The following is a 12899-nucleotide window of genomic DNA, read 5'->3' as shown; positions in this document are numbered from 1 at the left end:
CATGTTGACAAAACCTGCGAATCACAGGCACCACGCCACCAACGCTACCAGTTAAACCTGTGGATGAATGGAACAGTGCCATGCTATGGCCATCGCCAGGACCATCCCAAGTCATGACGTTGCATGGGTGTGGTTGCGCGCGCCACCAATCAAGGTGAGGGAGGGTTGGAGTGACGTAGCTGTTCTTGCCTGCCGTCGAGCTCGGTCGTTGTCCGTGTGCGCTTCCCCTGCTCTTTGCCCTCGACGCCATCCCCCGATGGCAGGAACCGCCATGGGTCTACAAATAACACGTTCCTTCTTTGTAACGCCTGGCGATATCAAGGATCGCGAAATGACAGCATTGACGCAGTGGTGGTGCGGGCCGTTGGATGCGGCATGGCCGTCCCATCCAGGGCACATCAACGAGTGTGTGGAGACGTCCTTCTTTGTCGCAACTGTGTGGAAACTCGCCATTCTCACGTGGAGCGCGATCGTGGGGTGGACAACGTCGCATCCACCAGGTCGGCGGGACATTCTGTATAAGATCACGGCTGCGCTCAGTCTCGTCAGCGCCGTATGCGGGAGCGTTTACATTGCCAGTCTCCATCCATTGTACCCGTGCCAGGTCTACGCAGGTAAGTTGCTCTTTTCGTTCTCGTCGACACGTCCGATCTCATGACACTAGGCACGGTATGGATCGTAGAAGGCGCGCATGCAGGTACGAACGCATCACGGCAAGTCCATGCACATCGACCCATCGACCTCTTCCAGCTGTCGTTGCTGTCTTCGCGCCTCAAGCGCTTCGCTCTTGTCGGTATTTACTCTTGTTGGATGTGGCCACTCGCTGCGTCGTGTTCAAGAACATGGCACACCACGACAAGCTCTCGATTCTCGACGCCGCTCTCATCGCTGACACGTCGTTGGGGCTTCTCCGAACCGTTTGTGCCTTTTCTGCCCATTGGCGGCACGCGCGCTCGGACCTTCCATCTCGTCGTTCTGTGTATTCCCATCCGCTTGAAGAGAACGCGGCGTACGTGTCCCAGCTATTGTTTCTCTGGATTTGGCCATTGCTGCGCCAAGGATACGCGCAGCAGTCTCTCCGAATGAAGGACCTGCCCCCGGTGCACTCCGCAGACGCCACCGCGACGCTCCTTCCGGCATTCCGCGCGCGTTGGGTCGAGTTTCCGTCGCACAGCCTCCTCCGACACCTCCATGCAGTTTGCTGGCATTCGTTCTACCACGCAGCCGCGCTCATGATGGTCGCGACTGCCGCCGGTGTGGCAAATCCATTGTTGCTGCATGCGCTGTTGCAAGCGTTGACTGCGTCATCGGCCATCGCGACGACGCAGGCTGCCGGTCTCGCCGCGCTCTGGTGCGGCGCGCTCGTGGTCAACTGTGTGTTTGTCCATCGATTTTGGGCCGTCGCCGTGCGCTGTGGTATGCACACACGGTCGATTCTCCAACAGTTTGCGTTTGAAAAAGCACTGCGGCTGTCGGCGTCTGCGCGGCAATCGGCGTACTCGGCGGGCCGCATCCACAGCCTCATTGCCATGGATGCCGCCCGTCTCTGCGACAACTACGTGGTGTGCTCGATCCATTGGGACACGTGGAGTGCGATGGTGACCCTCGCTGTCTGCGGCTACTTTCTCTTCGACTTGCTCTCGTATGCAGCGCTGGTCTGGCTCGGCACCATCGGTCTCTACGCGCCATTCGCGCTCTACTTTGGCAATCGCATCCAGAGACACAGCGCCGTCCACCAGCAGTGCCGCGACGACCGGACAACCATTTTTACGCAAATGTTGCGCGGCGTGCTCACCGTCAAGGCCAATGCGTATGAATCGTGGTGTGAGGCGCGGCTGGGTCACGCCAGGCGGCTAGAACTGACAGCGCTCAAGTGGAAGGCAATGCACATCACGTGCAACAAGAGTTTGGTGCTTGTTGCCGACATTTTCGCGCCGATGCTCACGTTTCTCGTGTTTGTTCACGTGCAGCACGGTCATCTGGACGCCACGACTGCGTTCTCGGCACTTGCGTGGTTCAACACGGCGGCCAGTCCGCTTCTCCGCCTTCCTTACGTGCTTGTGACGCTTGTTGATGCCATGGTGTCTCTCCGGCGACTTGAAGCGTTCTTCCGCGCCGACGAACGGCCTCGATCGGCCTTGCTTCCGCCACCAGGAGCTCTCTCGAGCGCGACCAACGCGCACTTGTACCATGCCATTGAAATCAAAGATGTTACGTGCAGGTGGACAGAGGTACCGCTTGCCACGGACGGCGATGATTCGAAAGGGCGACCCGACCTGTTTGCAGGCTTGACGATGGTCGTGCCAAAGGGCCAATTTGTCGTGTGCTGCGGTCCCGTGGGATGCGGCAAGTCGTCGTTCTTGGAACTTTGCATTCACATGCTCGCCGTGTCCAGCGGATCGGTGGCGGTCCATGGCACTGTGGCGTACTGTGCCCAGGTACGCTCGACCGACCGACGACTTGCGGCTGACAGGAATGGATGGCGCAGACGCCTTGGATTCAAAACACCACCGTGCGCGACAACATTTTGTTTGGCCAGCCCATGGACAGGATGTGGTACAAAATGACGCTGTACATGTGCGCGCTGGACGAAGATTTGGCGCGATGGCCAAGTGGAGACGCCACGATCGCCGGTGACCAAGGATGTGCGCTATCAGGTGGCCAAAAGCACCGCATCGCCCTCGGTACGTCGTGCTCACTGCCCTTCTCGGTTGGCCATGCGGCTCCACCAGCCGACGGCAACGCTCCACGCGTCGTACTGACGCAAGTGAATCCATGTCTCTAGCCCGCGCGATCTATGCGCGCCGTGACATTCTTCTGCTCGACGACGTCCTCGCCAGTCTAGACACCCACGTGGGCCACCACATCTTTACGCGATGCCTGTGCAGCCCTGCGCTGGCATACATGACAAAAATCCTCGTGACCAACCAACCGGCGTTCGTGTCTCATGCGGCAGTCGACCGAGTGCTCTATTTTGACCGCGCCGAGGCGACGAACCCAGGCGAGTTTTCCATCCAGCCACCGCCGCCGTCCGTGTTCAAAGCCCAAGGTATTGTGGCAACCACGTCGGCCGACGCGACGCCGGCTGGTCCTTCTGCGGTCAAAGGGCCGCGCGGCCGCACCACCTTGCCCTCCCTTGACGTTCAAGAAGCGAGTCCGCCTGAACGCCCCGACGAAAACTCGAAAACTCCAGTTCCTCCTAGCACCGAGCCTGCTGATCAACTGTTGCGCCAAGGCGCCCTCGACCGCCGCGTGATCGCGTTGTACTTGAAAGCTCTGGGGTCCAAGTGTGCCGTGGCTGCGTACGCTGTCCTCTTGGTGGTGGAGCACAGTCTTGTGTTAGGGGGCGCGTACTGCTTGAGCCAGTGGTGCAGCCACGACTCGAGTCGCGCGTCGTCGTTTGCTCAATTGTTATTTATTTCGCTGGGCATTGCGCAAGCGTGCACATCCGTCGTCCGGAAAATCTTGTTTGTCGTGCTGTCCTTGGCTTCGTCGGCTTCCCTCCATCACACGCTCGTGCATGCACTCGTCCATGCGAGCATGCGCTTCTTCGACACCACGTCGCTCGGCGTCATCCTGAACCGATGCGTCAAGGACATTGCTGCTCTCGATGAAGACATCCCGTACGCCGTGACCAAGTTCTTGTCCAACACGGTCGAAATCGTCCTGTCTCTCGTGCCGGTGACGCTCACGACGCCGGCCGTGCTGCTCTTCGTCCTCGTCCTCGTGTACCCGTGCATGTACATGAACCACATGTACCGATGGCCCGCGCGGGACCTGAAGCGCCTGCAGTCGATGACGCGGTCGCCGATCCTGTCGCATTTCAACGAAATCTCACAGGGCACGAGCACGATCTCGGCGTTTGATGCAGCAGCGACCGTCTCGGCGACATCTATGCACTATATCGATGAGTCTGTTCGGTCATACTGGCCATCCCTCGTCGCCAGCCAGTGGGTCACCGTGTGGCTCGAGCTGCTTGGGATCATGATCGTGGCGGCGGCGGCGGCGTCCTGTGTCTGGTTGCGCTCTACTGGCCGGCTGGACGCGTCGTTGGTGGGTTTAGTTTTCACGTATGCATCGCAGGTGCCGTCGCGCATGGGCTGGATGGTCAAGATGGTCGCGGCGATGGAAGTCGACTTTGTCGCGTTGGAGCGCATCGACCAGCTCACAACCATTGCTTCGTTTCACAAAGACCACCGGTCGTTGCTGTCGACCGACCAACAAGTTGTTCCAGAACGTTGGGATCAACCCGACGGAGCGCTGCACTTCCGCCACGTGTCCATGGCGTACGGCACATCCGCTGTCCTCCGCGATATCCATGTCGACATCCCGAGGCATGCTAAAGTTGCAGTGGTCGGCCGCACGGGTGCCGGCAAGTCGTCCCTCGTTCGCGCGTTGCTGGGTCTTTACCCCATCCAAGGCACGATCGCGTTGGGCTCGGTGGACCTGGCGACCGTCTCCACGACAACGTTGCGCCAGCAAATACTCGGATTTATCCCGCAGGATGCAGTGTTGGTCGGGAGCACTGTGAGGGAAGGACTCGTTGGGAACGTTTCCACGGCCACGGTACGTTGGACCTCTCCCTCGGTTGGGTGGAGTTGACGGAGGAGGTGGTTGCAGGCCCAAGTGCACCACGTGCTCGACCAAGTCGGCTTGCTTGAAGTCGTGCTGCAGCTCAAGGACGGCCTCGATTCTTCTTTGAATGACGTGACGTTCAGCGTTGGCGAGCTCCAGTTGCTATGCGTCGCTCGAGCGTTGCTCCGACCGGGACACGTCCTCGTGTGCGATGAAGCGACGGCCTACATGGACGCCGAGACGGACCGCGTGATCCATCAACTGCTCGTGGCGCTGCCTCGCACCGTCATCACGATCTGCCACCGCGTGCAGCACCTATTGGCATTTGACATGGTCCTCGTGCTCGAACAGGGAATGCTCGTGGAGGCAGGGGCTCCGCAAGAACTCCTGGCGCTATATCCCAAAGGGTTATTTGCGTCTCTAAACGCTGAGAGGAAGAAGCAGGTCGATGGAGCACTGTAGTTGAACAAAATAAAACGCATGGGACCCTCAGATGTCGTCGAGCATGCACAGGGTATCCGTCACTTCGTGCAAGTTGCTTCCATCGTGTGCATCGTCGTCGACATCGGACATGGAGAGCAGCATGGATGCCCGCGCTATGTCGGGTCGTGATTCGTGGTTGGCGTTGTCGCGCCGATGGTGCAGGTCGTCGTCTTGCCGCCGCTTGTCCTGCTGCAAGAGTCGTTGCACTTGACGAACTTGAACTCCATGAAGGCCAAGGTCCTGGATGATTTCCCGTGCATTCATCCTCTTTTCCCTTCCAATGTCGAGGATGTGTTGCTCCAACTGAGGGGACAACTTGCGCGGACGGCCCTGTCGCTTTGTGCTGCCATATACCTCTGGGTTGGCCAAAAATGTTCGGATGACGCTCTTCCCACGACCAGTCACTTGGGCGATCTACAATTGTGACACCCTCGTGCAGTACACACGTACGTCAAAACCTCTTTTTGAGTCCGACCGCTGTGATGCATCGCCAGCATTGTTGACTGTTCTGCCGCCGACAAGTGCCGCCCTCGCGGCATGCTACGTACTTCGCTTGCTACTTGGGATGCAACTTCAAATTTGCTGAACTCGTTGTCATGGTTTCGCGTTTTTGCAAAAACACGAAAATATTGAGGATATTTTCGAGAATTCCAGACAGATTGCCATGTCACTTGGAAAGATGGCGCCGCCACTCTGCGCCGACAACGCATCGCTGGGCTGGGTCAGCGCCTTGGTCGTTCTGGGAGCTCAAGCCAACTACGTTCTCCTCGCTCGGTATGTTTCATTCTCGATGGAGTAAACTCGATCTCATGGAGGTAGGCCACTTGGACAGTCGTGTCGATCGAGGCAAATTCTGACCCATCCTCTTGCGCCGCCTTTCGTCCAAATTCCTGCGTGCACTACAGGAAACATCAGGTGTCGATGGAGAGTTGCGTTCTTCATTTATGTATTGATTGTCTTGGTTGTGCTGTGCATCGTGTCGGACGACCTCTTACATCGACGGTAAGGCACATTCAGAGGGTTCTTCGGCCCATTACGTCGTTGCTGTAGGCCGTGCCTTCACGACAGCCGAGTGTTCTGGGGACTCGTCGACAATGCCACACACTCGACAGTGGCGCTTCTTGCATGGAGTATGGCATCTCATGTCTCGATACATCCCCACAAGATGGTTTCCATCGCCGAAGCGATCGCAGCAGTCGCGGTTGGATCTCTCCTGGACGCCGATCACTTTGTTGCAGCTCGTGCTTTCAGTTTGCGAGCTGCGACGTCATTAAACGTGCGACGATGTTGAACAGCTCTGATCATGAACATGGTTCACGCATAGGATCGCCCATGGGGCCACTCGGTCACGTTTATCATTGCAGTCGCCTTGATCGCGTGGAAAGCGCTTCCCGCACCATTCAACCTCCGTGGAGCGGCGCTGCTATTCGTACGTCGACTATCGTCGCTCTCAAGTCAACCATCTCGATGGATGGTAGGTGTGTTTACTAAGCCATCAACTGCGCGATTCGTTCCGTCGTGGTCTCTGGTTCGCTCCGCTTGGATCGACCCCACCACTTCCATATTGGGTCTACCTCGTCCTGGAGGTTCTGGTTCCGCTGGGGGTCGGCACGTGGCTACGATGTCACAGTCGGTACATAGCTATCCCATCGCAACGTGCGACTCCGCAAGATGCACCTGAAATACACACGACGTTAATCGTTTGATTTCCCACATCGTCCAACTCAACCTGCCACACATGAACTGTTGAAGTTGTCGCTGGCCAGTCTGCAATCCTGGTCCACGACGCGCCATGAGGACGATAAGCTCGGAAAGAAAAGAGTGGAAGACTTTATCACGTTCGCGGCATGCAAGGTGAATGCTCATCGTCCATGCAGCAATGGAGCGTCTTCTTGGTCCCATTGTTCAAATACGAATCCGATCGAATCGTTGTCTCAGATTGGAAGGCATCTGACCCCAAGGGGGAATCGGAGTCGCATGAGATAGACCTATCCTTTCGTCTACACGCCTAGAGCCATCGAGTAGCACCGACCAGAGCTCCATTCTCCGCCGCGGTGGCGCTGGAAGGCAGGAATCTCGGCAACGCCTCCATGGCAGTTTCGCCGCGTTGAAAGTTTTACCGGATGAGTCGCGGTCATCCGGATACGGCGGTGGCGACAAGACAAGATGAATTTTTCGACAGAAGGATTTGTGAAAGTGGAGAAGGACGATGGAGGAGATTAGTTCCAAGACCTTGGAGAAGGCGAGCGTGACCAAGGCGTACTTGGAGCAGAAGTATGCGATCATGAAGAAGGAGCGCGAGGAGAGCCGCATGCGTCGCAACATTCTCGAGCAAAAGATGCAGAGCCTCAAGCTGGGTGAACCTGCCAAGGAATCGTACCGAGCCGAGTTGCGCAACCAAGAACTGAATCACATGCGCCAACAGCGAAAGCGTCTCACGATCCAGGATTTCCAGTCGCTGGCGGTCGTGGGGCGTGGGGCGTTTGGAGAAGTGCGGCTAGTTCGCAAGAAAGATTCGGGCGAAGTTTTTGCTTTGAAGAGCATGCTGAAGAGCTCCATGGTAATGAAGAACCAAGTCGGCCATGTGCGAGCTGAACGAGACATCCTCGCCATGGCCGACAACGAGTGTCAGTGGCTCGTCACGCTGCAGTACTCGTTCCAAGACACCAGTCGCTTGTACATGGTACGACCTTTCCATAGTCGAGTTCTCGTGGTCTAGCAATGACGGTGCAGGTGATGGAGTACCTTCCTGGAGGCGACTTGATGGGTCTCTTGATCAAAGAGGACAAGCTGAGCGAAGTCACGACGCGGTTCTACGCCGCCGAAATGGTCATGGCGATTGAATCGGTCCACGAACTCGGGTACATTCATCGCGACATCAAGCCCGATAACGTTCTCTTGGACGCGTTCGGCCACATCAAGCTGACAGATCTTGGTTTGTGCAAGAAGATGGATATGGCGCAGCAGGAAATGCTTCCCATCACGAACCACACAATGTCCGAGGCAGCGCAAGGTGCATTGTCGCGAGCACCTCCATATCCTGACGCGACCTAACTATTAGGCCAACCTGTCACGGAGCGCAGTCGACCGTACTGCCGCAACCGCCAAGTCGCGTTCAGTACGGTGGGAACACCCGACTACATCGCCCCCGAGGTGCTGCTGCAGCAGGGGTATGGCCAAGAGTGCGACTGGTGGTCCATGGGCGTCATCTTGTACGAATGTCTTGTTGGGTACCCGCCATTCAATGCAGACGATCCCATGTCGACGTGCCGGAAGGTGCGTTTGGCTAGCTATGCCACGGATGTTGATGTGATCTTGGTTAGATTGTAAATTGGAAGCAGACCTTGGTTTTCCCGACCGAAACGATTCAATCGTTGAGCCCGCATTGCGTCGACTTTATTCGACGCCTCATCTGCAACGCCGACCAGCGCCTCGACTTGGCCCGCATCAAGGCGCACCCGTGGTTCCACGGCATCGAGTGGCGGACGTTGCGCACTCAACCGTCGCCACATATTCCGTCTCGCGGCGGTGCTGAATTCCATGACATGTTGCAGAAACTGCAGCATCTCGACCCATCCGACGCCCAGTACCAAGCGCTCGTGAAGCAGATCACGGCCAACTTTGATGAATTTCCCGATCAGGGCCTTGGCAGTGGCCATTTCGACGAAGGTGGCGATGGCGGCTCGTCCGCCGGCCACGGCAAAGGACTGGCCAACCCTGGTGGCGAGGGCGAGTACAACAAGTTTATCGGGTACACTTATCGACGAAAACCCAAGGTCCGCGTTGCGCTGGACGATGCGTTTCAAGATGGAGGAGGTAGGCGTTGAACCGTGGATGGGTTGGAATGGCTCACATGGTTGTGCAGTCGCCCCAAGCGCGAAATCGTAGGTAGGCAAGATGCTCAAGACTCATTTCTCTGCTAAATGGTTCGAGTTGGGAACGACTGAACGGTTCTTTACGAGCGCGAGGATATCGTTGACATGCAAGGCACGCATCCGCCGAGGCGCGAGTCCACCGCTGCGCTTACGTGGAACCGATGGTCGATTCGATATGGAGCGGAGGTGTCATGCTTGACGGTGGAGGATGAATACGCTAGTAAAAGAAGGCGCCGACCCCAGCATCGCAATTCGTCGCATGCTCGACGGTGGGCTCTCGTTCATTGCTCCATACCCGCCCTGAGGATGGTCCAGTGGCCCCCATGCATTATTTCGGTGAACCGCATCGATACGCCACGTCCCCTTGGGAAAATGTAGACGACGCCATCAGGTCAACTGCCGTTTGGAGCGACTCGACTGCAACCCACTTCAACGCCTTTCGACTTCTGGCTGTCCTTGTCGACTTCGGTGACCTTGACGCTCATGCCAAATGTGTAAGTGGTGGGGACTCGAGGACTCGGTCCCGTTACACTTCGCTTCTGCCTGTCGGGTCGGTGCCAAACTGCCCATCGCATGGTCGTGGGACCACGTTGACGTCACGTAGAGAGATGCCCGTCCCCTTACTGGCAGAGAAGCAGTGCCTCGATAGGGTCCCAAGTTGAATGGGCGATAAAGTTCATCGTGGCGGTGTAAGTGTTGCCTCTCTGGTGCGTTTACCCAGGCAAACTCTAGCTCAGGCTCGTCGGAGTGGTAAAGACAGTAGCAATTGTACCCACCGATGGCTAGCGTCATGTTTCAACAGCGACAAAGCCTCCTGGATAGATCCGCACGTGGCCCCGCACATAACGCGGTGTTGCGGATCGCACAGTGTCCAGGTTAGTGCGACTTGCGCTGGATTACAAGCGCCCTTGCTTGCGAGGCGCGATTTCAACGAGGTAATGGTCACGAAACATGTCACACCGATGTATGACAGAGGAGCGTTCGGTCAGAATCCATGGCTGTGCGCAGTGTCAACTCTAACGCGAGGGACCCACGGGAGAAGTCGATCGCACCTTCGACTTGGAAACGTGCCGACGGAATGCCATCCTTCTTTGAGCACAGTATGACGATGCCGCACCACCTTGACTCAGCCATGCGAAGATCCCGCACAGGGATGTTGCTACGTGCCTTGACACAATGGCTTTCCATGCACATGCGCATTCGATTCGAGCGTCGCTCCGAAACTTACCTTGGCTCCAGGATCTTAGCAATCCTGTGCCCCACCCCAGAGCCCAGAGCAACCCCACTCGCAAAGGTATCATCCATTTCGCCCTCGATTGCCGCACTGCTTGTGTTCCAGAATGCCAACACACCCGCGTGCTTCCTCCGTCGGATCTGTCGTTCGTCCGCTTCGTGATGCACTGTTCGGTCACGATGTCAGTGTTTGATAATGCTCCGGATAATATGAAAATTTTCCGGATCTTCCAAACGACCACTTCTCCCAGTTCCATACGTCTCGAGAACCGCCGATTGCTGCCCCATGTCCAACTCGTTCGGACGCCGAAGCAATGTACGCCGCACTCGAGACGAGAGGACTCTCATGACGAAAGGATCTGATGTGTGCAATGCGGTAGTCACGTTTGCCGCCTGAGGTAAACCGTGTGCTCTACGTTCGCAACCTTCCATTCAAGATCTCAAGTGAAGAAATGTACGACATCTTTGGCAAGTACGGCGCCATTCGACAGATCCGCTTGGGTAAGTTCTTTCCCCTCTCTACGGCGGTGTGTGTCATTTCGTCTGAATGGGAACCACGCAGGCGTGTCAAACGACACCCGCGGTACGGCCTTCGTTGTGTACGAGGATATATATGACGCCAAGAACGCGGTAAAGAAGCCCTTGCTCTCGAATCCATCGCGTTTTCCCTATCTCAACGCAACGAGTTGTAGGTGGACCACCTGTCTGGGTTCAACGTGTGCGGTCGGTATCTCGTGGTGCTTTACTACCAAGCGAGCAAGATGCACAAAAACATGGACGTGAATGCCAAGCAACAGGAGATCTCACAACTTAAGGCGCGTTACGGCGTCGAATAGTCCATTCATCCTACCGCTCCTTCGTTCGCAAACTTCATCTAGCCGATATCATATCTAATCGAACACCTCCGACGCATCACGAGCGGTCCATCCATCCCGTGACTTCGGTCGTGTCCTTGTCATATGCTACAATCGCTGCTATCAACTCATCCGGCGTAGGTTTTGCCGCCACTGCCTTCGCTTCCCAGGTTTTGTCATCATGCACTTGCGCAGCTTTGGCCAACGCTGCGGCGCTAGACTTTCCTGGAAGCACACATGCCATCGGCAATATGAGATTCCGCGGCGAACATTCGACTGCACGTTAGATCGTACCTAGAGCCACTTTCTTGATGCTGCTCCAGGGTACGCTCGTCATTCGCAGCGCGGCATCGACGCCGCTGGGACTGAAGAAGGCAACCCACTGAGGTGGAGCACTCGCAGTCTGCAGCCATTCGATTCCATCCACTTGATGCGACGCGTAGACCACGAGCTCGTCTAGTCGTTGCGATCGGGCATGGAAGCTCAATGGCAATGCGTCCATGCGCTTTTCTCCACACAGAAATACCATGGGCCCATTCAAGTTGCCCGAGTCGGCGATGAATGTTGCCAGGACCTCGGCAGAACCAGAATCCTCGCCCAAGCATGCCACACCCAAATGGTCGCTCAGCGGTTTGGACGTAACTTTCCCGACCACATAGATGGGAACTTCCTTCAGCAACGCCACTAGCGTTTGCGCTTCGTCCGCTGGTACAGACTGAATGACCGACACAATGGCGGACGCCGCACGAGGACTGGTGATGATGAGACCGACGTATTGATCCAGCGAGTGGAGAACCTACCCACCTATCAATCAAACGATGCATGGTATCCCCGCTCGAACCTTGTGCAGCCCGCCCACGTTTTCATTTGAGAAGGCAAGGACGTCCGAGAACACCGCGTTGTAGCCGTATCGACGAAAGGAATCCACGTACTTGGTGTCTTTCGATTTGAGGAGGAGCACCGTCGGCTCGGATGCCTTTGTATGCCGCGGTGACTTCATGCCACGGAGATCCACCTTGCCTTGACAATAATCCCCGCCCGCTTCCACCACGTCAGTTAGTACTTCTGCAACATTTTAGTACCTGGACTCATTCAAAGCAGGGATGGCTTTTTAAACCTAGTAATGAAAGGTTTTACTTTAAAACCTGAATTCCTTTTGGCCCCAAAATGGTTTTAATAAGGTTATAATGTAAACAAGGATACCTTATGTTCGTGAAAAAAGGGACTCGTTGTGTCTGGCGGCGTCCTAGAGAACACCCTGTTCGAGTTCTCCAATGACGACGAGCGCCGCGAGTGGCAAGTACTGGCCCGAGATGCGGCTGGTTGCCATTACACATTCAGCAGGCGATGTCAAGTGTCTCAGAGCGAAACTTCTCCAACATTGGCTTCGTAAACCGCCTAACCCCAAAGAGCGTCGACACACTGCCGTATATCAAAAGTAACTTGACAGCATTCAATGACTACGCCTGCATGACGAGGGCGATGATGACCCATCGAGCAGCGAATTCTATGAGTTGGGGAGTGAGGAGGACCAGAGTGCAGAATACAACCTAAGGTTCTATAGTAATTACAATTGGAGGTTTAGTTGTTTTTATTCTATAATCCTTTTTCATCTGAAAAGTAGTAAGGTCTTTTCCATCTCTGTTTCAAAGTACTGATTTCCCTCTAGCTTTTACAATGGCATCAATTATTCCGTTTTAACGGAATATCCACTTTGAAAGTTTTTATTTGCTACAAACATTGGCAGGCAAGGTACATGCATGTTGCTCGACATTCAACAAAGTCACTCGATCAGTATAAGTTGACTGATCACAGTCTAGAATGCCCGTCCGCTCCCAACAGTTCACAACTGTGGACTGCGCTACAGAGCTTGAATTCC

General features: G+C 55.9%; 6 protein-coding genes across 11 annotated transcripts; 4 read left to right on the top strand and 2 right to left on the bottom strand.

The window, feature by feature from the left end:
* The first annotated feature begins 259 nt into the window (after positions 1-259).
* H310_04155 lies at positions 260-5680 on the top strand. Of its 2 annotated transcripts, XM_008868364.1 has the most exons (6): positions 260-614; positions 665-697; positions 751-2438; positions 2489-2684; positions 2786-4566; positions 4621-5680. In XM_008868364.1, exons 1-6 carry the CDS (start codon positions 272-274, stop codon positions 5035-5037), a joined length of 4458 nt encoding a protein of 1485 aa, XP_008866586.1. In that variant the 5' UTR covers positions 260-271; the 3' UTR covers positions 5038-5680. The 2 variants fall into 2 exon arrangements, with proteins under 2 accessions (XP_008866586.1, XP_008866585.1); XM_008868363.1 differs by having other exon boundaries at positions 332-614; positions 2786-5680.
* Positions 5065-5768, bottom strand: H310_04154 (hypothetical protein; the record flags this gene model as incomplete). Its single annotated transcript, XM_008868362.1, has 2 exons — positions 5065-5472; positions 5517-5768. 2 exons carry the CDS (start codon positions 5766-5768, stop codon positions 5065-5067), a joined length of 660 nt encoding a protein of 219 aa, XP_008866584.1.
* Positions 5769-6190: 422 nt separating this feature from the next.
* On the top strand, positions 6191-6764 carry H310_04153 (hypothetical protein; the record flags this gene model as incomplete). The annotated part of the gene is made up of 3 exons (XM_008868361.1): positions 6191-6334; positions 6383-6487; positions 6537-6764. The coding sequence occupies 3 exons, from the start codon at positions 6191-6193 to the stop codon at positions 6762-6764; spliced, it is 477 nt and encodes a 158-aa protein (XP_008866583.1).
* Positions 6765-7239: 475 nt separating this feature from the next.
* H310_04152 (AGC/NDR protein kinase) lies at positions 7240-10353 on the top strand. Of its 5 annotated transcripts, none has more exons than XM_008868359.1 (7): positions 7241-7741; positions 7792-8071; positions 8120-8334; positions 8382-8874; positions 8924-9483; positions 9538-9868; positions 9923-10347. In XM_008868359.1, exons 1-5 carry the CDS (start codon positions 7268-7270, stop codon positions 8944-8946), a joined length of 1485 nt encoding a protein of 494 aa, XP_008866581.1. In that variant the 5' UTR covers positions 7241-7267; the 3' UTR covers positions 8947-9483; positions 9538-9868; positions 9923-10347. The 5 variants fall into 5 exon arrangements, with proteins under 5 accessions (XP_008866579.1, XP_008866581.1, XP_008866578.1 ...); XM_008868356.1 differs by lacking the exon at positions 9923-10347 and having other exon boundaries at positions 8924-9202; positions 9249-9483; positions 9538-9547; XM_008868357.1 differs by having other exon boundaries at positions 7240-7741; positions 8924-9868; positions 9923-10353.
* Positions 10354-10412: 59 nt separating this feature from the next.
* On the top strand, positions 10413-11134 carry H310_04151 (pre-mRNA branch site p14-like protein). Its single transcript, XM_008868355.1, has 4 exons — positions 10413-10482; positions 10547-10667; positions 10729-10796; positions 10859-11134. Exons 1-4 carry the CDS (start codon positions 10453-10455, stop codon positions 11000-11002), a joined length of 363 nt encoding a protein of 120 aa, XP_008866577.1. The 5' UTR covers positions 10413-10452; the 3' UTR covers positions 11003-11134.
* Positions 10951-12087, bottom strand: H310_04150 (hypothetical protein). The gene is made up of 3 exons (XM_008868354.1): positions 11862-12087; positions 11315-11816; positions 10951-11245 (listed from the first exon to the last, which is right to left on the bottom strand). The coding sequence occupies exons 1-3, from the start codon at positions 12018-12020 to the stop codon at positions 11079-11081; spliced, it is 828 nt and encodes a 275-aa protein (XP_008866576.1). The 5' UTR covers positions 12021-12087; the 3' UTR covers positions 10951-11078.
* Between the last annotated feature and the right edge of the window lie 812 nt (positions 12088-12899).

The sequence above is a fragment of the Aphanomyces invadans genome (genome assembly GCF_000520115.1).
Source record: "Aphanomyces invadans strain NJM9701 unplaced genomic scaffold supercont1.6, whole genome shotgun sequence".
NCBI lineage: Eukaryota > Oomycota > Saprolegniomycetes > Saprolegniales > Verrucalvaceae > Aphanomyces > Aphanomyces invadans.
Note: the sequence above shows the minus strand (reverse complement) of the source record. Positions and strands in the feature narration are given on the sequence as shown.